This window comes from Lissotriton vulgaris, chromosome 5 (genome assembly GCF_964263255.1).
Source record: "Lissotriton vulgaris chromosome 5, aLisVul1.2, whole genome shotgun sequence".
Lineage (NCBI taxonomy): Eukaryota > Metazoa > Chordata > Amphibia > Caudata > Salamandridae > Lissotriton > Lissotriton vulgaris.
Genome location: NC_141693.1, coordinates 278,018,329 through 278,041,595, shown reverse-complemented (window position 1 = coordinate 278,041,595; position 23,267 = coordinate 278,018,329). Strand labels below are relative to the sequence as shown.

General features: G+C 45.2%; 1 protein-coding gene across 13 annotated transcripts in view; it reads right to left on the bottom strand.

The window, feature by feature from the left end:
• Nucleotides 1-23,267, bottom strand: part of RERE (arginine-glutamic acid dipeptide repeats) — a 1,284,697-nt gene that overhangs the window by 203,357 nt on the left and 1,058,073 nt on the right. For all 13 annotated transcript variants that reach the window (XM_086921406.1, XM_086921411.1, XM_086921410.1 and 10 more), the window contains 3 exons: nucleotides 19,327-19,443; nucleotides 17,148-18,580; nucleotides 9,924-10,146 (listed from right to left, as the gene is read on the bottom strand). In XM_086921406.1, the coding sequence (XP_086777532.1) occupies nucleotides 9,924-10,146; nucleotides 17,148-18,580; nucleotides 19,327-19,443 (1,773 nt within the window). The remainder of the gene's footprint in view (nucleotides 1-9,923; nucleotides 10,147-17,147; nucleotides 18,581-19,326; nucleotides 19,444-23,267) is intronic.

The following is a 23,267-nucleotide window of genomic DNA, read 5'->3' as shown; positions in this document are numbered from 1 at the left end:
AAATCTCTTCTCCTGCCAGTTCTCTAAAACTTGTTTTTACCCATTTAAAGATATACGATCACCGGAGGAGAAGGGTCGGACGTGACACACAGCCTGGCTGCAGATCATGAGACACATGCGACCTCGACCACAGGTGGAGCCACAGCACAACAGGAATACGGGACGAGGCAGCACTCTCCAATGCGGTAAACGAAAGGATGAAAGGCTGTCCTGAAGCCCTTTTGTCCGCCTACCCACGCGTGCCTGGAGCCTCCGTCCCCCTTTTCAAGCCCGATTGATGGGCCTGCTTGCTTGTTATCCTTTGCTCCCTTGGTCCCTTTGGTGTGTCCCAGGAAATCTGACCCCACTCCGCCCTCTCTCTCCTATCGACTATTTGAACCACACACACCCTCTTTTCCATGTGACTTCACGCCGAAAGGAAGAACGGCATTCAGGTGGGAATAGGGTGTTGCCACGGAAATATAGGTGCCGAGCATAAGGCGCCACTAAAAGGACTGGTTAGGGAACAGGACTGTGGTCTAACAGCAGAGGACAGACCGCACCTTGCAACGCGAAAGGTTGAATACGAGCTGGACCTATAGCTCCACCGCCGGTGCTCAACAGCGCCAACGAAAGGATACGGACTAGAGCCTACCAGTGATGGCTCACTGCTAAAAAGACACTGTGACGAAGAGATCTTGTGTATTGAACTGAATTCCGCCCTCAACTACTTGGTCAAAATGTTCATTGGTCACATTTTTAAGTCAGAGACATTTATGCTATGTAGTGCGTTTGAATGTTAGGAACTCGACAAATGCAATTTCCTATGTGCTGCATTCTGCCCATCACATCAACTGTCCATGATTATATGCCAAATGTTAGTATTGACAAATGCTAATTCTTCAACCGCGCCTGTTTATTTGTACCCCCATCAATTACAAAAATGAACTCTTATGTAAAAAGGGGCGACTGTGGAAAATTAGAGAAATTGATGTACATAAACAGCGTTCATTTCCCTTTTCCCACTCCTCTCCCTGTAAGCACCATGAATACCGTAAAATGTTGACCGCATCACTCCGCCAGCAAAAGCCCGCACCCATGTGTATAAGACAGCCATTTTTAGGCACCCTGGCCTTTTTCCCGCTCATTAGAATCAACGGCTTCCCTTCTGCGCGTATTTGAACCCCCCCCCCCTCTCTCACATGCATAGACCATGAAACCCTCTCTCTCTGCGCGACCCTGCCCTGAAAGGCAACCCTTCTGCTTGACCCACGCAAACCCCCCATTTCCTCTTGAAGAGGCATCCTTCGCCTCAGCTGACATAGCCCTCCCCAGCTGCACCTGACTGCCCCCGCTCTCTCATGTACGGGTCATAAGACCTCTCTCTGTGCGACTCTGTCCCTGTGCACACCCTGGCTTCCCCCTCCCCTTCTCCCTCACATGGGCAAGTCATAAACCTTCTTCTTCTGCAAGACCCTGTCCTTGGGAGTCATGGCCGCGCCTGACCAGCACCTCCTTTCCTTTCATGAATAACCCCTCTGTTAGTAAACCCTCCCTCCGCGATTGACTGTCCACACATGTCTGAGGTCATCGCCTAAGCCAGGAGATACTGTTTACTGCTTATTGTATGGAGTCACTCCTCTTCAAAGGACCCACTATTGATCCTGGCCACCCCACCCCCTGGGCTACGATCAGGCGCACACATCCTAAAAATTGGCGGAACACTCAGCTGCGTGATTACCCTCCCCTCTTATCAGCAGGTCAAGGGTCCCTATTGTGAACATATGTGGGGTAGGATTGACACGAGGATTATGGGGATGTCTTTTCCATGTTTCACAATGTCGTGATTGTAATGCTAAGTGTTTTGTAAGGTATAAAAGACGATGTTTCAGCTCACTTGTTAGAGCACCTCCCGATGACACCTTGTTTCGTGTCCGAAATGACAGGCTCTCCTCATGAGTAATAAATCCTGTTCTTGTGATTCCTGCTTCCAGCGCCCGTCTCTTTATTTGGTAACTATTCAGGATGGGAACTAAGAGGCGTCTTACGCCAGCAGCCTGGGCATCGGTTGTCATATGGGCTGACTTTTCCACAAGCGAGGCTGGATTATGGCAATTCGCTATATATAGGCCTGCCTCAAAAACTTTTGGACAAGTTGCAAGTTGTCATGAATGACGCTGCAAGGCTTATCTTTAAGAAATCGAGGAATACGCATGCATCCCCCCTCATGTTTGAGCTGCACTGGTTGCCAGTGAAGCAGAGGGTATTGTTCAAAGGGCTCTGTATTGCACACAAATCTTTGTATGGAAAGGCGCCAGGGTATCTGAAGGCCCGCCTGACTTCCTATAGGCCTGGTAGGATGCTAAGATCGTCGGAAGCGACTCTCCTCTCCCAACCACGTTTCAGGCTGGCCACAGTTGGTGGCCGCGCTATCTCTAATACCCTTCCAGCAGCCTGGAATAAGCTACCAGTGGAACTAAGGAAAGAAACCAACCTGCTGTGCTTCCGGAAGAAGTTAAAAACTGTGCTTTTCCAACAAGCCTGGATGGGGCTATAAATTCCCGAATGACCCTCTGAATACTTGTTGAGCGTACCTGACAAAGCGCTTAGAGACCCCTGGGTTATAACGCGCTATATAAATCGAAATAAATAAATAAATAAATGACTGGCATCATCGTTTTCGCAGTCAACAGTCTCGACAACGAGATAGTGGTGCTCACGGTCGCCGACGAACTTGGTGCTTAAGGAGCCATCGAGAGGGACTTTGTAAAGGATTAATGTCTTGGGAACATAAAGGAGGGATGAGGGCAATCTCTAGGTTTAGTAGATGGTGTCAATGGGCTAAATAAGGATGTTTCTGAGTAGAAATGTTTTTACTCCTTCATGGGATCTAGCCCTTTTGTGAGACCTGGAAGAGGTGTTACTATCCTCTTCAGAAGATGCCCTCTGAGTTTTCGGAAGCCACAGAAGTAGCCTCCCTTTCTTGTCCCTCAGAGTTTTGAGGAGAAAGTGCAACAAATCTTACTCTTTTACCTCATGCTTGGGATGAAGGCAATAAAGGCAGTCCTTTTGTGGGTCAACCACATGAAGTCTCTTCTTCCCACAGATCTTTCAGGGATGAAAAAGGCCTTTTCTTTAAGTCATACTAGAATAATGAGATTGAAAATAGCCTTTCAGAAGAAAAACCCGAGCAGACCTTAGGAAGACTCCCTTCACACACAAAGTGCAGTGAAAATCTGAGTGAATCAGCCTCTTTTGGGAGTGTTCTAGAGGGTGCTACCACCTGGTTGGTCATAGTTAGAGTGTGGTCCTTTTCTAAAAAAGGACAGACAGGCTATTCAATTTATGGACTAGTACCATTATATCCTGTGTTACTTACACATTCTGCTTTAATATATCACTGTGAGAATCCCACTTCGACAACGGGGAATGATTCAAGCATGTGAATCTATGAAAGATCCAATACTGGAGAAATAAACATACCAACAGTTGAGAATAAAAAAAGATGCCAATTGGGATCTAAGATCAAAGAGGAGGTAAGCCAATAACCTGGTGTTTTCACATACCTTACACTCTTTTAGGCCCTTAGTACATTTTTACTAACCAAAAAGGTTAATTTATATCTGGTAAAGAAAATTTGCTGACTATACAAAGCCATCACCCCACGAGCATCTTCAAGATGTCTGAATTTCAAAGACTTTGTTTCGATGTAGAAACGGAAGCCTAGATTCTAAAAACTCCTTCTCTCACAAGGAGTAAACAGCAGCACTGCATCAAGCAGTCTTAAGGAGGATTGGGAGTCATTATCGCTCTTGAAAAAGAATGAGAGTAAAACAGCCCTAGATAGGACTAAAATGACTGAGTATATTCAAATGCAGCCCCTAATGGATACTTAGTTACTAATGAACCACATATTTTTGGAGGATCTTGTTCTCTGTAAGGATTTTTCACAAATAGCATGGACATGTACACAAAATTAACTCCTACTTATTAACACAGCCAATAGCCTATATGAAGCATTGCTTATGGAAATTATGTCTCAAAATTCATTGAAAAGCACTTTTCAACATACTCTATTCAAAAACAGAAGCAATCAAAGAAATGAATGAAATGAAAACATTTCTACCTTCACAGAAAATAACAAAACTTCAGAAGGATATAAAAAATTCAGCATAGAAAAAGGGTAACCATATATATATATATGTAAAGACTACCAACTCTATACAAAAACAGAAGCAATCAATAAAGAAATGAATGAAAGGAAAACATTTCTACCTTCACAGAAAATAACAAAACTTCAGAAGGATATAAAAAATTCAGCATAGAAAAGGGGTAACTATATATATATATATATATATATATATATATATATATATATATATATATATATATATATATATATATATATATATATATATATATATATATATATATATGTAAAGACTACCATCCATTCTTAACACGCAAGGGAGAAGAGAAGGAAACATTTTGGCATTAATGTTTGTTTCCACACAGTGACGTATATCTGTCATTACAACCATATATGCCTCCTGTATTTACCGGTCGGTAACTTTTTAATAAACCTAGGATACTACCTGAATAATGGATACTTTTGTGGTGTATCCTAAGGTTTTTTTTAACCAGCAAACTGGATCAAAGCATTATCCAGAGAAGAAAAGAAAAGACATAGCTAAGAACTCCCTCAGGTTAGCACCAGACTGAGGTTGAGTAGGCCCTGGTATTACCACCTTACCAGGGTAGGATGAGGTGGCAAATGATGAAGCATATAACATGTGAGAGAGCCTTCCTCTTCTAATTTTTGGAATTGCTGAGCAACTGGGAGTAAAATAGGTAGATATAGCAGGGATGTCAATACATCCTTCCTTATGTTTAACTAAATAGCCAGCTGGGGTATTGGCGTAATCCAAGGTTGTCACACCAATTTGTGGTTTGATAAGAAATTAAGGTCAGGCGTGAGCTCACCAATGCCCTTTACCTCTCCTCTTGTGTGATATAATAGCCACTAAGGGTACCGTCTTCAATTTCATTACAAGAAGGGAAGTCCAAGCAGCCGCTTACATCAGAATATTGAAAGGTTCCAGAATAAAACAATAGCAACACATGAAAGGCATGAGCCATCAATAATCTGTCTCTTTTAAATGTGGCTCCAAGCAGATAAGTTCATTTTTCTATATTACCATAATTCATTTTTATCTCTATTTTGAAGTTCACTTGTGTGTGGCTTAACCCCATCCCCCTTCCTACTGCCTCTAAACCGATCTCCAATTTACGGAGATCTCCCTACACCCCCTTCCCTAGTCCCATCCTTGCGTGACTGACCATATTAACCTGCCTTTTCTTTCAGCTTATGTACTATTTCTAATGTTTGAATATATTTAAAGCTTTTTAGATGTTTAATCGAACCTTAATATTTTGTTTTTTGTGTGAACGATTATTCTTCAATTTCATCCTTGTTCTACTTCCTCTGCATCGCTACCTTTTATTTCAGATTTCATCCGCAAGTTGTTATTGTTTTACAAACTTATTCATAAAAAAGGGGGGTTTTAGTAGGAAACCCACATTTAACTGGCCTTTTTAACATTCTATAGCAAAATTAATTATAATAAGAGGAATTATTCTCCTGACATTCCTTCATCTATAAACCTTGTCACTATTATTAAGGGAAATCCTCCTTAATTATCTTTCATTAAAGGGCTTTACCACTGTTTACAAGTTAACATTTCCTATATACGATGTCTGACTCTGACAAGGCTTCTGCCCCAACTCCTAACATAAGCAACAAAGCCGTGCAAACAATCCTTCAGGAATTGAGGCCCTGCATGTTTGAGACCTTAAGTCAGATCATGTCCTCTAAAAAGCCACTCCCTGATGAGGGCGAAATCTCAGAAATTCCAAACCTCTACTCTGACAAGATCACTGAATTAAGGGGTAAAAGACTACAGAAAAGTAAAAACATTGATAAGAGCAATATAGGTGGTCCAAGCCCCTGATCAATTCAGGGAGGTCTTAGCACATCAACTTCTAATGGAGGTCCTCACACCTCAAACTCCCAAGATAGCTGGGTGCCCGAGCGGCACAAGACAGCTGGGTGCCCCGAGCGGCACAAGACAGCTGGGTGCCCCGAGCGGCACAAGACAGCTGGGTGCCCCGAGCGGCACAAGACAGCTGGGTGCCCCGAGCGGCACAAGACAGCTGGGTGCCCCAAGCGGCACAAGACAGCTGGGTGCCCCGAGCGGCACAAGACAGCTGGGTGCCCCGAGCGGCACAAGACAGCTGTGTGTCCCGAGCGGCACAAGACAGCTGGGTGTCCAGAGCGGCACAAGACAGCTGGGTGTCCAGAGCGGCACAAGACAGCTGGGTGTCCAGAGCGGCACAAGACAGCTGGGTGTCCAGAGCGGCACAAGACAGCTGGGTGTCCAGAGCGGCACAAGACAGCTGGGTGTCCAGAGCGGCACAAGACAGCTGGGTGTCCAGAGCAGCACAAGACATCTGGGTGTCCCGAGCAGCACAAGACATCTGGGTGTCCCGAGCGGCACAAGACATCTACGCATGTAAAGTCTTGCGTGCGGAACAATTATAATGATTGGTTGGGCTGAAATTGAGTGAGAAGGGACTGAATACTGTGAATCCTGGCTGTACTGGGAGAGGCTAGAGCTTTCTGAGCGTCTATTGTGGCTCCCAGATAAATTTGTGTGTTGGAAGGCTGTAGATGAGACTTCCACACATTTACTGTAAACCCTAATTGGTGACGTAAGTGAATAGTGGTTTGAGTGTGTTGGAGACACATTTGGTAAGTGCTGGCTTATGATGAGTCAGTTATGTGGTGTCTTCTCAGATGTGCTGCGACTACTGCCAGACTTTGGTAAATACCCTGGGGGCAGTGGTGACTCCAAACGGTAGTACTTTGAATTGGTAATGATGACCTGCTATCATGAATCTGAGGTACTTGCGAAGAGCGAGATGTACTGGAATGTAAAAATATGGATCTTATGTTTACACTAGACATAAAAACGCCCTGCTGTAGAAGTGGGAGCACTTGTCGAAGTGTCACCATGTGGAAATGCTCTGAAAGCATGTAGAGGTTTAGTTCTCCAAAGTCTAGAACAGGTCTCAAAGAGCCATCATTTTGTGGGATGAGAAAGTACATGGAGTACACGCCTGTCCCTTGATGTTGTAAGGGCACAGGTTCTATGGCTCCTTTGGACAGGAGAGAATGGACCTTTTGCTGAAGTAGATGTAAATGTTCTGGTGACATTATGTGAGAACGCGGTGGAATGTTTGGAGGATTGTTGGGAAGTTCCAGGCAATAACCATGTTGGATAATTCCTAACACACATTTGTCTGTGGTGATGGATTGCCAAATGAGGAGGAATTGTAGAGGAAGATTGACTGTTTCCTTTGTAGGAGGCAGCAGTATTGTCTGAGGACAAGGCTTTCGACCCTCCACGGTAAAAGGAGCGATGAAAGGAGCTCCAACTAGAGGGAGACTGCAGAGCTCCCATAGACTTTGCTACTTCTGTGTCTTTTTTCATTCTTTCTAATGATTTACTTCGGGTTTGAAACCAGAAATCCTCAACCATGCATGTCTCATTAATAACACACTAGTGTTGATCTCTATGGCTGCGGTTTCTGCAGCATCTAAAGCACATCTAATTGAGGAATTGGATATGAGATTCCCTTCCTGGACTAAATCCTGGGCTTTTGCTTTGTGTCCATCTGGGAGGTGTTGTAGGATCTAATCCATTTCGTCCCAGTGTGCCCTATGGTGGTGTAGCAACTGCTCCATTTTGTCCCAGTGTGCCCTATCATACCTTGCTAGCAGGGCCTAGGGGTTGGCAATGCGCCAATGATTTGCTGCTTTGGCGGCTACTCGTTTACCGGAGGTGTCTAATAGTTTTGACTCTGTCTGCAACAGGAGCATCCCCTGTAGTCTGTGAATTGGCCCGTTTACGAGCATTAGAGACCACCAAGGAGTCTAGTGGTAACTGTCCTTTAACAAAGACTGGATCTGAGGTAGCTGGCTTATATTTTCTTTATCAATTCTGGGGGTGAGAATGCGAGAGCACACACTGGATCATTAAAGATATCATCAGCATGTCTCATCATACCATGAAGCATAGGCAGAGTGTGGCTGGCCCTTGGTGTGCTACCGAGTATTTCAAATAGGAAATCTTCTAGAGATTCCTTGTGTAACTGTATCCCAGGATATTCTGCAACTTTAGCAAGTAATTCTAGTTCTTCCTCTCCCAAGGAATATGGTAAAGTCCTCGGATTCATTTGAGTGTTGGGGCATCAAAAACTAGATCCTGCAGCTTTGGAGGAACACTTTTAAGTTTCAGCACAGAGGATTTCTGTGCCGGGTAGAACGACTTTTTAATGCTGAAGGTTTCGGTGCTGAAGGAGGCTTTGTTTTTGGAGTCAATAATTTCAGCTCCGAAGCGGTTTTCGGCTTCGAGCCTGAAGGTTTCAGCTTGGTGCAAGACTTTGGTTGACTTGATCCAGATTTGGAAGGCTAAGTGACGTGTTTCAGTGCCAAGCCGGAGGGCAGGAGTCAGACATCTCGTATTCGCCGACCGAGGCCCGAAAGCGGGGGATGAGCGAAAGCCTTTGGCTTCGGCTGAGTTGGAGATTGGGTCAAGGGGCGTTCGGTACTCACAGGATGTTGACCTTGTGGCAAGTCTTCTTCCATCTCTTGAGTCAGATTCTGGAATGGAGGCATGATGTTCTTGTTCTTCCTCTGCACCTTGTGCGTTGAATTTATGCTCTGATCCTTCGCCAAAGAGGTCCAGCGTGTTTTCAACGTTTAAGTGATCTCATTGATGGCCTACTGAATTCCGTGGACATGCACAAAACTGCATCCAAATTTAGGCAAATCAAAAGAAGCCCTTTACTGGTCAGTGCAAAGAGTTGCCACTGCCAATTCAAGGTGGTGGGCGGAGAGGTGAAAAAAAGGAGGAAGCAAGGGATAAAGAGAAGGAAAATGTAAAAAAAAACAAAAAAAACCCTGCTGCATGCTTTCTGTTCAAAATGAATTACACAATCAAATATTGAAAAAATGTGTCTTTGGATAACACACACGGGCAGATACTCCACTACTACTATTTAAGGGTATCGGACAATCCTAGTTTTGTGGATTTTTTTTTTTTATGTTTAATTTAATTTTGAACTTGCCGAGATAGCTGGTGCAAAGCATTGTGCTTACAAGTTTTCAAGATGGTGGGCGATAAGCAAAACATGGACAATAGCCACTAGCAGCACAAAAGTGCAACCACAAGATAACCTGTGCAGTTAAAACATGAAAAACAGTAGAGGAACTCTAATTAAGCAGTGAATATAATGGAATGGTACGTTGGGTTAACTGGTCTGTTTGGTTGCAAGGAGTATACAATAATTTGAATAAAAAATGTATTGGAAATTCCTCACTATAGGTTTTGAGCATGCATTTTCTTTTCCTAGAATTAAGGTTCTGTCATGAGGGAATGGCTGTTCTGATTCTAAAAGAGATACTGCTCCCAGTCTTCAGACCAGGTTAAACATCTACATCAGAAAAGATCTTATTAATAATAGTTTGCTCACCTCAATTATGACAATGGAATTTAGTGTTAGACACAAATAATGTATTCAGAGACGACATAGCCTGTGATGTAATTCTGGATTGATAACTCACTGGAGAATCCATTATGAAGAAATAAGGGTTAAGTGGGAGGACTACTGTATCACCAATACAATGCCCCATGACACGTCTACTAATTAAACTGAATAGTTAACAGGTTCACACGACTTTGTAGCATCTGAGAAATATGCAACAGCATGAAAGAGGCAGCAGGAGGTATTATAGACACTAGGTTTGTTCTACATTCTTGCCCATTTTTAGGTATGCCCACAAACTTAATGCTTATTTTGACTCTTGCAATAGAACGTACCGACGCTCGCTCAACTTCTTTCTCTCTTTCCCGCTCCCTCTCCTTCTCCTTCTCCTTTTCCTTCTCCCGCTCCCGGTCATCTCGGGCCTTCTGCTCTGCCTCCCTCTTTGCTTTCTCGATAGCCTCCTCCCTCTTCTTTGCCAACTTGGATCCAGCTAGTGGCATGAAGTACAGATCAGTCCTGGCACATGAGTTGTAGCCCCGATCCAGATGCTTGTAAAATCTGCAATAGAAACCAAATGCAACAAAGTGGAAAAAAGGTGTCAAGAAACTGAAGGACAGCGAACATGCACTTATGAACACCCAAGAAACTTGCTATTTCTCTTGAATACATACACTCTGGGTATTTTCATACACTAACTCGCACAATATACCTCTGAAATTACACTCGATGGCAAGAGATGACAGCTTGGGCAAGAGTGCGGATTTCATAATTTCCACCAAAGTTCTGAGAAGCCCAAAAGAGCAGCCAACATAAGTATTTATATTTCGCTGCCATTAATAAACAATTAATTCGACCAGTATCAGGGAAGGAAAATGCTACTTACCAGTATGCATCTGTTCTTGGCATGTAGAGCTGCAGATTCGTACACTTTTGCAATAGATCGCCACCTGGTGTTGGGCTCGGATGATTGTAGGTTGTTGTCTTCTTGGAAGAAGTCTTTGTAGTCATGAGATAGGTGACTCCTCCCTTGGACAATACTGCGCATGGTCATCAACTCCATCCTCAGATTGTTTTTCGCCATGATGGGAAATGGAGTTAGTAGAAGTAAAGAGAAAGGATGTCTATGCGGGGGCATCTAAGTAAGATGAGTACTGTAACTGATACAAGTCCCGGGGAGGCAGGAGGGCGTGTACGAATCTGCAGCTCTACATGCCAAGAACAGATGCATACTGGTAAGTAGCATGTTCCTTTTGAGGCATATGAGCTGCAGATCGTACACTTTTGCAACGATTGTGCAGCAGTGTCTCCCCCAGCGGTGGTCGCTTGTATCCGCTGCAGTGTTCTGAAACAGTGTTCTAAGGATAGCTTGGTCTACTGCAGCTTGCACATCAACACAATAGTGTTTAGTGAAGGTGTGTATTGTAGACCATGTTGCTGCCTTGCATATGTCCTCTAGTGGTATATTTCCTAAGAAAGCCATAGAGGCTCCTAGTTTGCGAGTGGAGTCTGCTCTAGGAGGAACCGTTAGTGTACGTTTAGCTTTTTGATAGCATATTTGTATACACTTTACAATCCATCTGGCAATTCCTCCCTTAGAGATGGGGTTGCCTTTATGTGGGGGAGAGGAAGATACAAATAGTTGTTTTGTCTTTCTGAAGGATTTAGTCTTGTCAGTGTAGTATAACAAGGCTCTTCTAACATCTAAGATGTGTAAAGCCCTTTCTGCAACAGAGTCCGGGTTTTGTAAAAACACAGGTAGCTCTACTGATTTGTTAAGGCGAAAAGGAGTAATAACTTTTGGCAGGAATTTTAGATTAGGCCTAAGAACCACTTTGTTAGGATGTATCTGAAAAAATGGTTCTCGTATTGTGAATGTTTGTATTTCGCTAATTCTTCTGAGAGAGGTGATGGCAACAAGGAAAGCAGTTTTCCATGTTAGGAATTGCAATTAACACTTGTGTAAAGGCTTGAAAGGGGGTCCCATAAGTCTTGTAAGGACCACGTTTAGGTTCCATACTGGAGCAGGTGGTAACCTAGGTGGGTTTATTAGTTTTAATCCTTCCATAAATGCTTTGATTGCAGGTACTCTGAAGAGAGATATATGTTGTCTATTCTGTAAACAGGCTGCAATTGCTGCCAGATGCAGGCGTATGGAAGAATAAGCTAAATTGGACCTTTGTAGGTGTAGAAGGTAACAAATAATATTTTGGATGGAAACATCCAGTGGATCAATGTGATTATTGTTACAATATATTGCAAATCTTTTCCACTTAGCGGCATAACATGCTCTGGTAGTGGGTCTTCTAGCTTCTTTAATTATGTTCATACAGTCTGGTGGTAGGTTTAAGTAACCAAACTCTAAGAGTTCAGGAGCCAGATCGCCAAATTCAGTTGGCTTGGTTCTGGGTGTCTTATTTCTCCATGGTTCTGTGTGTAAACTGGGAGGGCGTGAGCCGTAATTTTTTATGTGGAATCAGTGAGAGATCTAGTAGTGTGATGAACCAATGGCTGACGTGCCCATGTGGGAGCTACTAGTATTAGTTTGAGAGACTGTTGTTTGAGTTTGCACATTACTAGTGGAATGAGTGGGAGAGGTGGAAAAGCGTACGCAAATCTGCCTGACCAGTTCATCCATATCGCATTCCCCTCCGACTGTGGGTGTGGAAACCTGGCGGCGAAGGTTGGGCATTTTGCATTTTCGTGGGTGGCAAACAGATCTATCTGTGGATGCCCCCACATTTGGAAGAATGGTTGAAGAACTTGTGGATGTATCTCCCATTCGTGAATCTGTTGTGACTGTCGACTCAACAGACTGCTATGTGATTGTGAATTCCTGGAAGGTGTTCTACCGTCAGGTGTATGTTTTGAGGAATGACCCATCTCCCAATGTTCTGTGCAAGCTGGGACAGTTGCAGAGAGTGTCCCCCCCCCCCTGTTTTTGTATGTAGTACATGGCTGTCATATTGTCCGAGCGGATTAGGACAGCTTTGTTTTGTACTTGTACTTGAAACGTTTTGAGTGCTAGGAAGATTGCTAGCAGCTCTAGATGGTTGATATGGAACTGTTTTTGTTGGTTGATCCATTGGCCTTGTGTGGTATATTGTAAGAGATGGGCTCCCCATCCTGTGAGGGATGCGTCTGTCATGAGCACTATCTGTGGAACAGGTTCTAGGAACGGCCGTCCCTTTGTCAAGTTTTTGGTGTTCCACCATTGCAGAGAGCGATGCGTACGGCTGTCTACCAGGTCTGTGAGCTGACCTTGAGCCTGATTCCACTGTTGTGCTAGACATTCTTGTAATGGGTGCATTTGCAGTCTTGCATGGGGAACTATGAATATGCAAGACGCCATCATGCCTATCAGTCTCATGAACATTCTGGCTTGGAAAGACTGCTGGTGTTGAAAAATGGAGACTAAGGTCTCAATGCTTTGTATCCTGGCTGAACCGGGATACGCTAGAGCTGTAGATGTGTCTATGGTAGCTCCTAGATACTGATGAACGTGCGAAGGCTCTAGGTGCGACTTGGTGTAGTTTATTGTAAACCCTAAGTCGTGCAATGTCTGAATTGTTTGTTTTGTGTGTTGGACACACTGGTTGAACAATTTTGCTTTTATGAGCCAATCTGCGAGGTAAGGGAAGACATGTATCTGTTGTCATCGGAGATGTGCTGCTACTACTACTGCTAAGCACTTTGTTAACACTTGTGGTGCTGTTGTGACCCCGAATGGAAGGACTTTGAACTGATAGTACTGTCCTTGTATGACAAACCTTAGATACTTCCTGTGAGCAGGATGCATAGGAACATGAAAATAGGCGTCCTTTAGGTCTAGTGTTGAAAGAAAATCTCCCTGTTGTAGTAGTGGGAGTACTTGTTGTAGAGTGATCATATGAAAATGATCTGATTGTATGTAATGGTTGAGGGGCCTGAGGTCGAGAATTGGTCTTAGTGTCCCGTCCTTCTTGGGAATTAGGAAGTACAGGGTATTAAACTCCTGTTCATCGTTCCTCTAAAGGAACTACTTGAATAGCATCCTTTTGTAGAAGTGCTAGAACTTCCTGTTGAAGCAGAGTCATATGTTCTGTGGACATTGGATGCTGCCTGGGTGGTATGTTTGGGGGGGTTGCTGGGAGTTCTAGGCAGTAGCCATGTTGGATAATCTGTCTTAGCCACCTGTCTGTTGTGATGGAATTCCAGACAGGTAGGAACTGTGATAATCTGCCCCCCAACAGGAGTGGAATGCTGTAGGGGAAGCAGAGGGAAGTCACTGTATGGGAGTGGAAGAGGAGCGGTTGTTATTACCTCTACCTCTTCCCTTGTTATTATTGCCTATGTATCCTTTTCTAAAGTAGCCTTTGTTAGAGGAGGTCTGTGTGTGCGTTTTGAAAGATGATGTTGTATCTGTGCCGGGTTGCTTAGAGCCTCCTCTATAAAAGGAGTGGCGAAAATAACTTCTAGTCTGTGTGGATTGTATTGCACACAGACTTAGCTGTGTCTGTGTCTTTTTTAATCTTTTCTAGTGTGTTGTCTACTTCTGGCCCGAACAATTGGATTTGATTGAAGGGCTGGTTCAAGATGGTAGTCTGTACCTCTGTTTTAAAACCTGAAATGCGTAACCACGCATGTTGTCTGAGTATCACACTAGTATTGACTGCTCTGGATGCTGTGTCAACTACATCTAGTGCACATTTAGTTGAGGCATTGGATATTAATTTGCCTTCTTGAATGAGCTCTGCTGCCTGATACTTGTATTGATCTGGATGGTGCTCCATTAGCTTCCCTAATTGGTCGTAGTGAGCCCTGTCATAACGTGAGAGTAGGGCTTGTGTATTTGCTATACGCCATATGTTTGTTGCCTGCGCAGCAATCCGTTTCCCTGATGCATCAATAACTTTAGATTCTTTGTCAGGCGGGGGCGTGTCACCAGAAGTCTGGGAATTGGCTTTTTTCCGTGCATTAGACACTACTAAAGAGTCTAGTGGCAGATGTCCCTTAATATAGACTGGATCAGATGGTGCTGGTCTATACTTCTTTTCTATTCTTGGATTTAATACCCTACATCGTACCGGGTTTTTAAATATTCCTGGAGCATGTTTAATGACTCCTTTGATCATGGGTAGTATTTGCGTAGACCTTTGTGACTGCTCAAATGTATCCAGTAAAAAATCCTCATCAATGGCATCAGAGTGCATTGATACCTCGTGGTAAAGGGCAGCTCTATTTAATAGATGATTACACCCAATACTATCTTCTGGAAGGGAAGGTTTTGTTGGGTAGTACTGAGGATCAGGAATGTCGGGCACATTGTGTGGTGGGAAACTATATACATCGTCATCTTTAGGATATTCTGGATTGACATCTTTATCTAAAGAGTATGCATGTGGTTCTGGTACGTCATTCCCCCCACCTAGATCATACTCTTGTCAGTGTAGTGTGATGATGCAGGAGATTAAACAGGAGAAACTGTAGGTTCAATGTAAGGAGGGATAGGAGAGGAAGAAGGTGAAGGAGAGGAAGAAGGTGAAGGAGAGGAAGGGTGCATTGGAGAAGTTGCACAATCCTTCTTTTTGGCAGGAACCACAGGTAGAAGTGGTGTGTCTGCTGGTCTCTTCTAAGGAATTGCTTCCACATGTCCAGTTTTTGGATTGATATGACTTTTCTTTGTTTAGGATCTGGTCTAAACAATTCTTCCTCCTCTACAATCTTCTTTGGCTTCAATTTTTTCGGTGCGGATAGGAGTGGTTTAGTGTTTTTTGCTGTAGGAGGCGTTAGAGCCCTGTGGCAAATTTTTCGGTGCCGAAGGTAGTTTCGGCTTTGTAGGCTTGTTAGAGGGTTTAGGGGTCTCTGTATCAGGCCTTGGAGTCTTCGGTACCGAAGTTGGAGCTTTTGGAGTGGAGACCGGTCTCGTTGGCCCTGCGGCGCCGTGCTCTGGCTTTCCATCTTTATTTTTGGAAGCAGAAGGTTTCGGAGTCGAAGCTTTCGGATCCGGTACAGTCTTCAGCTCCGGCACCGATGCATCTTTTGGTTTGGGTGCCGAAGGATCTTTATCTTTGGGCACCGAAGGCCATTTTGGCTTCGGTGCCAATGGAGGAGGTGGAATTGGCACATGTGCTTTCGTCGGTGCCGAGGCACCTGAAGGCGTAGTCTTTTTCCTCGGAGCTGAGCCCGAAGGCGGGGCATCTGAGGGGATATTTCGGTCTCGACTGGGCCCCATGGGCGGAGTGCTGACCGTTGCCTTTGTCTTGGGTAGTGTATGTTGTGCAGGGGCAAGAGTACTCACGGGTTGCCGAAATGGAATCGAGTCATCCGAGTCCTCTGCCCCCGATATGATCTGGAGATCAGGCAAGTCTTCCTCGGCGACGAGTGGAGCCTCCTCCTCTGAGATGTCTTCGAGTGGATTCGGGTCCTCGGAGACGTCCTCTTCGACGATCTCCTCGAAGATGGCCTCTGGTGCTGGCGCTGATCTCTTTATCTCGTGTCGACGTGCCCTCCGATCCCGAATGGTCTCCTTCGATCGGAAGGATGCACAAGCTGTGCAGGTCGACTCATCGAGTTCCGGTGATAGACAGAGGTTGCAGACCTTGTGATGGTCGCTACGAGGGAATTTTGCTCGACCTACCGGGCATCTCTTGAATGGAGTTCTGTCCATGAGGCGTAGGCCCAAACGCCCGCGTCGACGCACCGGAATGTAGCTGCTGATGTCGAAGTCTATTCGATGTCGAAAATGTTTGTATATAGTTTCACACTTCGAAGTTGCTGAAAAAGTCTTTTCTAGCCGGAGCGGAAAACTTTCATCCGAACCCAGTGGTGGAAAAAAACAATCTGAGGATGGAGTCGATGACCATGAGTAGTATTGTCCAAGGGAGGAGTCACCTATCTTGTGACTACAAAGACTTCTTCCAAGAAGACAACAACCTGCAATCATCCGAGCCCAACACCAGGTGGTGATCTATTGCAAAAGTGTACGATCTGCAGCTCATATGACTCAAACAATAAATTACCGTTTGTCTGCACCAATGTACTGCCCCTTGAAGCAAAAAAATGGACTCAGTACTTTTTCTTAATGACTGATAACTGAATATGATTGTTTCAATATTGTATGAGACTATTTCCAATAGGGCACTCACACTATATTCCCAAGGAGAACTAGTGAATAATCTTAATTTTGTCCTTTTGTAATGGAAGATATCTTACATTAGGCATTGGATTGTAGCACTAATTTCATTGGTTTATCATAGAATAATTGTTTTGTCAGAGTAAATACTCACATTGAACACCCTTGAGATACCGCCATAACACTAACCAACATCCTGGGTTAGTCAACCAACATAACATGAGTCTGTATTCTCATCATGTTGCCTGTGCTTTCCAAACTCTTGAATCTTTTCCCTTCAGACCAATTTTCGAAGGCCTTTTTGAACTTTGCCAACATTCAATGGTTTCTATTCTGTACCGGGTATTGAAATTGAGCACAGATCTAAATTTTCCAACTTAAAGGAAAGCTGCTTAAAACACGTCCTAACTAACATTAACTCAGTTTGGTCTGGAATAGTACTTCTTACCTGGCAGACTGACTGGCGTGACTTGGTGTATCCACCACAGTGGGCTCTGGAGAGGGACCTCGTGGTGAATTTGGGGGGCTCTCTGGTTCTTCCATCTCATCTGGGGCCTCCTCTTTGATTGTGATGGGGGGCACTGTGCAGGGGATAGAAGAGGAGCCAGGGGATGTCACAATTGGAAGAGTCCCACTAGGTGTAGATGCTACCACCGACAAGGACACAGGCGAAGGAGCTGAAACAGGAGTCATGGAAGAAGGAGCTGAGGCAGAAGAACAGGATGGAGGAGTAATGCATGTTGGCCCTCCAGGAATGAAGGGATGCGGAGGCATGGGGTTCTGTGGTGGGAATGGATGGTGGCCAGTGTGAGTGTGATTTGTGGTAGGTGTCAGGCTTTGACTCTGAGTAAGAACAGGCGGCTGAACTGGTGATGGTTGGAGCTGCTGACTCTGTGGCATCAGCTGGAGGGGAGGTGGGTGGGCGGATGGAGGATGATGAGCAGGAAGGGAGCTCAAGGGTTTCAAAGCTGGTGGTGGGGGAAGGTTGGAATTAATGGAAAATGGAGATGGCCCCGATAGATGTGGAGGATGTTTGTGTGACTGTGGAGTGGGCATCTGTGGTATTGGGGTGGTGGGAGGAGGTTTAATGTGAGGCATGGCCATGGGAGCAGGAGGCAGAGGCTGTTCCCTTGAGAGCTGAGATGAGGGTGGCAAAGACTGCATCTGTAGAGCTGGCTGCTGAGCCACTTGCGGAACTGGAGGTATAGGGAGTGCCTGAGTCTGATGTTGTGGGGAGATCGGAGGTGGGCATGACTGAGAGGTAACAGGGAATGGTTGTGGAGGACCAGGGTGCTGCAGGTGGGGCTGAGCTTGTACATTATGTGGAAGAGGAGGCAGCTGGACATGCAGAGGTTGCAGCCCGTGGAGAGCTGGCTGTGACTGGGATGTAGGAGAAGCCAGGGGCTGAGACCCTGCTAAAGGCTGAATGGCAGGATAAGGTGATGGTAGCCTCTGTGGGTGAAGAACTGGGGTGTGCTGGATATGGGAGTGTGCAGAAGTTGCAGCAGGGGGCTGAACCACTGATGACGGGATCTGTGAGGGTACAGCTGGAATGCTCTGTGCTGAAGAAACAGCTGGCAGCACTTGCACAGATACTGGTGACACAGCTGGTGTAGACTGTAAGCATGACATACTCTGAACCGGCAGTGCTTCAGTTGGGAGCTGTGATTGCAAAACCTGCTGCTGAGCAGAGGAGTCAGAGTCACTTTCATTGTCCTGGGGACTGGGGATACTTGGTGAGCTACTCCGATTATCCTGGTCAATGTCTTTGGGATCACTGCTTCCCTCATCGTTGACGCTGTGGCTGTCTGAACTCTCCCCTTCTCCCTCGCCTTCTACATCACCTTCTCCCTCTGATGGTGAATTTGGCCGACTAATATCCTGGTGAACAGAAAAGCAAGAACAAAGAAAGACATTAGAACTATCAAAGACAGATAATAGGTAAACAAAGTGCATTTACAGAGGGAAGGTGGGAACAAGCTAAGCAGTGGACTCAAATCACGCTACAGGGCAATCACAGTCTTGAGTGGACCCAGGTAAAGGTTTTTGAAAAGTGAATGTCGGGGGCTCAGGAACTGTATCATGAGCCTGTAAGCTCATGGCAGAGCATAGCTGGATTTTCATGTACAATACCCATCTTTGTGATGTTTTGGGATCACTAATCAATGTCTTGAGGGACCCAATCTTCAATTAGATTTTCATGATAATGAAAGCTCACAAGCAGTCAAATCAAAGACAATCTGACCCATGTCTCGCCAGCCTTGAGTAGCACAGGCAAAATCAACTCTTCATACAAATCTGTTGGCAAAATATGTGCAAAATAAGAAACATGCCCAGGGGCCTACCCAGCTAACTCACTCTATAAGTAATACCTCAGACTGTGTGGAATGCAGTAGATAAATGAACAACCACACCAAGGGCAAGGGGAGAATTTTGATCCCATACATTAACACAGATGGCAACTCTAGTAATGACCTTAAAGGTTTGCAATTGGAATCCTGCTCTGGTATACAGGGCCCACTGTCAGCTAGCTACTCTTCTGAATCTTCCAGAAATTAATTCAAGAAAAAGGTACAGATTCATTCAGGACTGATGGCCAGTCCAGCCAGGTCCCTCACTGAACTCACTTCTTGAGGTTTCGATTTCTTCACGCCTGTCCTGTCTGGTTCCTCTGTGTCCGACAACTCAGCCTTTTCTCGCTGACGTTTTATGCTCTTTAGTGGTGAAGACACCTCCTCGATCTTCTGAATAACAAACAAATACATATGTATATGAGTGAAACTGCTAGCAACTACTTAGATCCCATCCACATATTGAGCTGGTTTCTAACCATCTAAAACATATTTCCCAATTGCATACAAGCATAAGAAAGACATGTCCCTCCCTCTCAGGTTTTTCCCAAGACCTGCTGAATAGTAGGTATCAACTAGCAATATCAAAAGTGAGATGTTATGTTCTTCCTATTGTATTGGAGGCTAGATACTAGGTGTGAGACTGTTGGCATCCAAAAGGATCTTCACTCTCTGCTGTAGCCTGCATGATGAGAGCTGAAAGCCCGAAACCGGTCCTTGGATGCTTGTTTCCAGTCCAGGGAGGACCTGGCTTTGCAGTTCGGGCTGGACTGTTGGCACAGGGTAAAGACTGATTTGCATATGGCTGGGTTCAAACTGGAATGGCATGGTGAGCAAAAAAACGATGGATGTAGGCCCAGATCTCTGTACTGGGGTGAATGTATGACATTGTTCTGCATTCTGTCCATCAACTATTGTTTCTACATTTGTCACCCTGAGTGGGACGGGTATGCTCAGACGTGAGTCCCGTGCTCTCCATGCCACTGGAATCAAGCTATCCAGGCTGATGAGGGCTGAAAGTCCGAAACTGGTCCTTGGATGCTTGTTTCCAGTCCAGGGAGGACCTGGCTTTGCATTTCGGGCTGGACTGTTCCCATGGGGCACAGGGTCACGACTGATTTGCATATGGCTGGGTTCAAACTGGAATGGCTTGGTGACCAAAAAAACGATGGATGTAGGCCCAGATCTCTGGGCCTAAATCCATTGGCCTAAATGTATGACATTGTTCTGCATTCTGTCCATCAACTGTGGTTTTTGCAGTAGCCTGCATGAACAGCACAGCTGAAAGGAGGAGGGCTGAAGATTGAAAGTGGACACAGCATAACAATTGCTAAGATAAATGTCCGGCAAGAAAAGACTTCTCACAGAGTAAAAAACAACCTAAGTACTAACAATGAATAAGAAGTAACACTTGGTACCTAACCCATTTCAAAATATGTTTATGATTAATAAAATTATCGGGAAACTGTGCAAATCACATCAATCGAGGTCGACGCCACCTACCGCAGACAGATACTGCTCGAACTTTTCATAATCTAGTCTGGCGTTTGGGAAATATTCTAAGGTAAGACATTTGCGGCTAGAAGTCTCTATCATATATCTTATTTACAGTGGTAGGAGTTTTCATCGATGGAGAAAGACTGGGTCAGTAACTAAAGTCCAGAATTTCCTGGTTTTGTGTCGGTTAAGTCCTTACTTATAACGTCTGTCACATTACCTTAGAGAGTCCAGGTGCTAAACAGAAAATTAAATTGTTCACATGTATAGTTTGAATATCGGATAGATAAATAATTTTTTGCTAGCGTACTGCAAAAACCAGCGTAGCTATCTCAGCACTGGGGTTACTCAATTTAATTTCCTCACCAGGTCTTGCGGGCACATGAAGGATGACTTTCAAAGGAGACAGTTATTTTTGGTAGCCCAGTCAGAGCTGTGTTTCCACAATCATTTTGAGATACAACTACTGCATGACCACTCGTCAAAGTCTAAAATTTGAAGCAAAGGTTTTACTTTTATCAAAGAGACAAGAGGAAATATGATTTATTTTACAGCTTGCCCAATGTGGGCATCGATTCACTGCAGTTTAAATTACTGTTGGGCAGTCTATGGTGATGAGATGACTTTTAAAACTCTGGGTGCCTTTGAGTTTTTGGGGAGTCCATACACAAGCAAGGTCAGGGACAGGCTCTAGAGTATCAGGACGGCAATAGAGGAGGAAACAATGAAGCTCAAAGCCTGGCAAAAAGCTAACTACACAAAGTTTACAGGCAAACGGCATCTGCTTCTCAGAGACAATGATTGAACATGGATGCAAAAATCATACGACTGTCACATGTAATTAAAAGAGCAATCAGGCAAAAATCAAAGGTAACACAATGTGGAAGTCTCTTAAGGGAACACCTGTTGAGCTCAATAGAGGCAATTGAAGATATTACTTTAAAAATGAAAACCTCAGCAAAAAAGTAATTCGGGCAACAACATCTGTTGGACTGACCCAGTTACATAGTCCAATGGCCGAGTACCATATTCAATTTGGGGACATTGATGAAAGATGGCGAGGGCTAGTACAAACTTGCATCTCAGTGATAAAATAAATAATAAAAGCCAATGCAACATATGCTTTTTCAGCCATATTGGCGCCCACATCTATAGACCCGTGTGTCATTCTGAGGTTAGTGAGCAGTACAGTAAATTCAACAGGCACCTCAGCTTTAAGAACCAGCCAGTGGTCCTCCGTATGTGTCTAAAGACACCTCTGAAACTAAGGTCCAAAATGACAGCTAGCAAGAAACCCTGCACCGCTTCAATTAAAATTTCCAGGAACCCTGTTCACACAGAAAAGCATAAAGGGCAATAGTTGTCTCTTTTCCAACTGAACTGGAAGCACCCAGATGTTTTCATTTCTTTTGACATCCAGACTCTTCCCAGTGGAAACAATACAAGTGCTGTTCTTTATGCAAGTTCTAGACAACTGTATAACAAAGTAGCCTGATGCTGTCGTCTGAGAGGGAGACCATCAGAGTGCAAAGGTGGGGCGGAAGGCTGATGCTCCCAAGGGCTCTTCTGTAAGAAGAATCGTTTAAGAGTAATCTTCTTTACTCAAGAACAGTCTTCCCCACTTTGAAGGCATTCAATACCATCTTTGATTGTCTGGGACATTTAGAGAAATCCTCAATAGTGTGGCTGATAGTGATTTAGAGCCTAAGTTTTTATTTTTCTTAACCACAAGGTAGGCACTTCACAGTCAAGGAAAGAATATGTGAGTTTGGAGGAAAAGAAAGAATATCCCAAAACAACTTCAAGAATAAATTCATGATGTGAGGTGAAGCACGGTTCAAGATGTGGAACAATGTTTACATTTGACAAGGGGGCGTGGCTTGGAGGCCGATGGGGCAGGCTGCGTGAGCACTGAGCTCCGGGCGAATGCCCGCATTAATCCTGGTATATACCGTTCCCTCGACCCGCCTGGCGGCACCAAGTGTATTGGGAGCGGTGCGGGCCTAGGCTGGCGCAATCCAGAGGCTTTTACTAGCGCCAATCGGGAGTTTTGGGCAACTTTCAGGACTGGGCCGCTGTAGGCGAGGGCTACAAAATGGCGGCGGCACCGAGGCTCTAACTCCTAAAGCCGGAGAAGGGGAAGATCGGCACTGCTGATGGAGGAGAACACACGCTGATGAATTAAGAGGGTCCGGAGCAGCGGAGATCTCCTCGCGGTCCAGATCGGGACTGTGTGCGAGGGGTTTGAGGACGGGCGCGTCCTCCCCGGGGTAGGCCCGGCCTGGGGTCTACCAGCAGCAGGGGCGGCGCGAAGACTGGAGGTGCAGGCCTGGAGGCTTTACCTTCCCTGGAGCTACGCTAAGAGATCGGGAACAGCGCGGCAGAGTGGGACTGCCTGGTACCATGCGGAAGGACAGCGACTCCTGCACTGGTGAGTGGGGTGTGGCATGACCCGGAGTGCCGGGCCATGGAGGCGAAAGCGGGCGCTGGGGAAGGCTGCGGCCTAGGGTGGGAGCGGGGACGCACACTGGGTGACTGATGGCAACAGCAACCACAGGAATTTCTGTGGCAATGTTTGAGGCCCTTGTGATTAACAAGCTTGGAGACGCTGTGGATCTGGACCTGGGGCCCCTGACACAGCAGGACAGTGAGTTAAGGGGCACGGCGGGGCACAGAAGAGGACGGCGAGGGAGAGTACTGCCCCCAGGGCGAAGCGATTC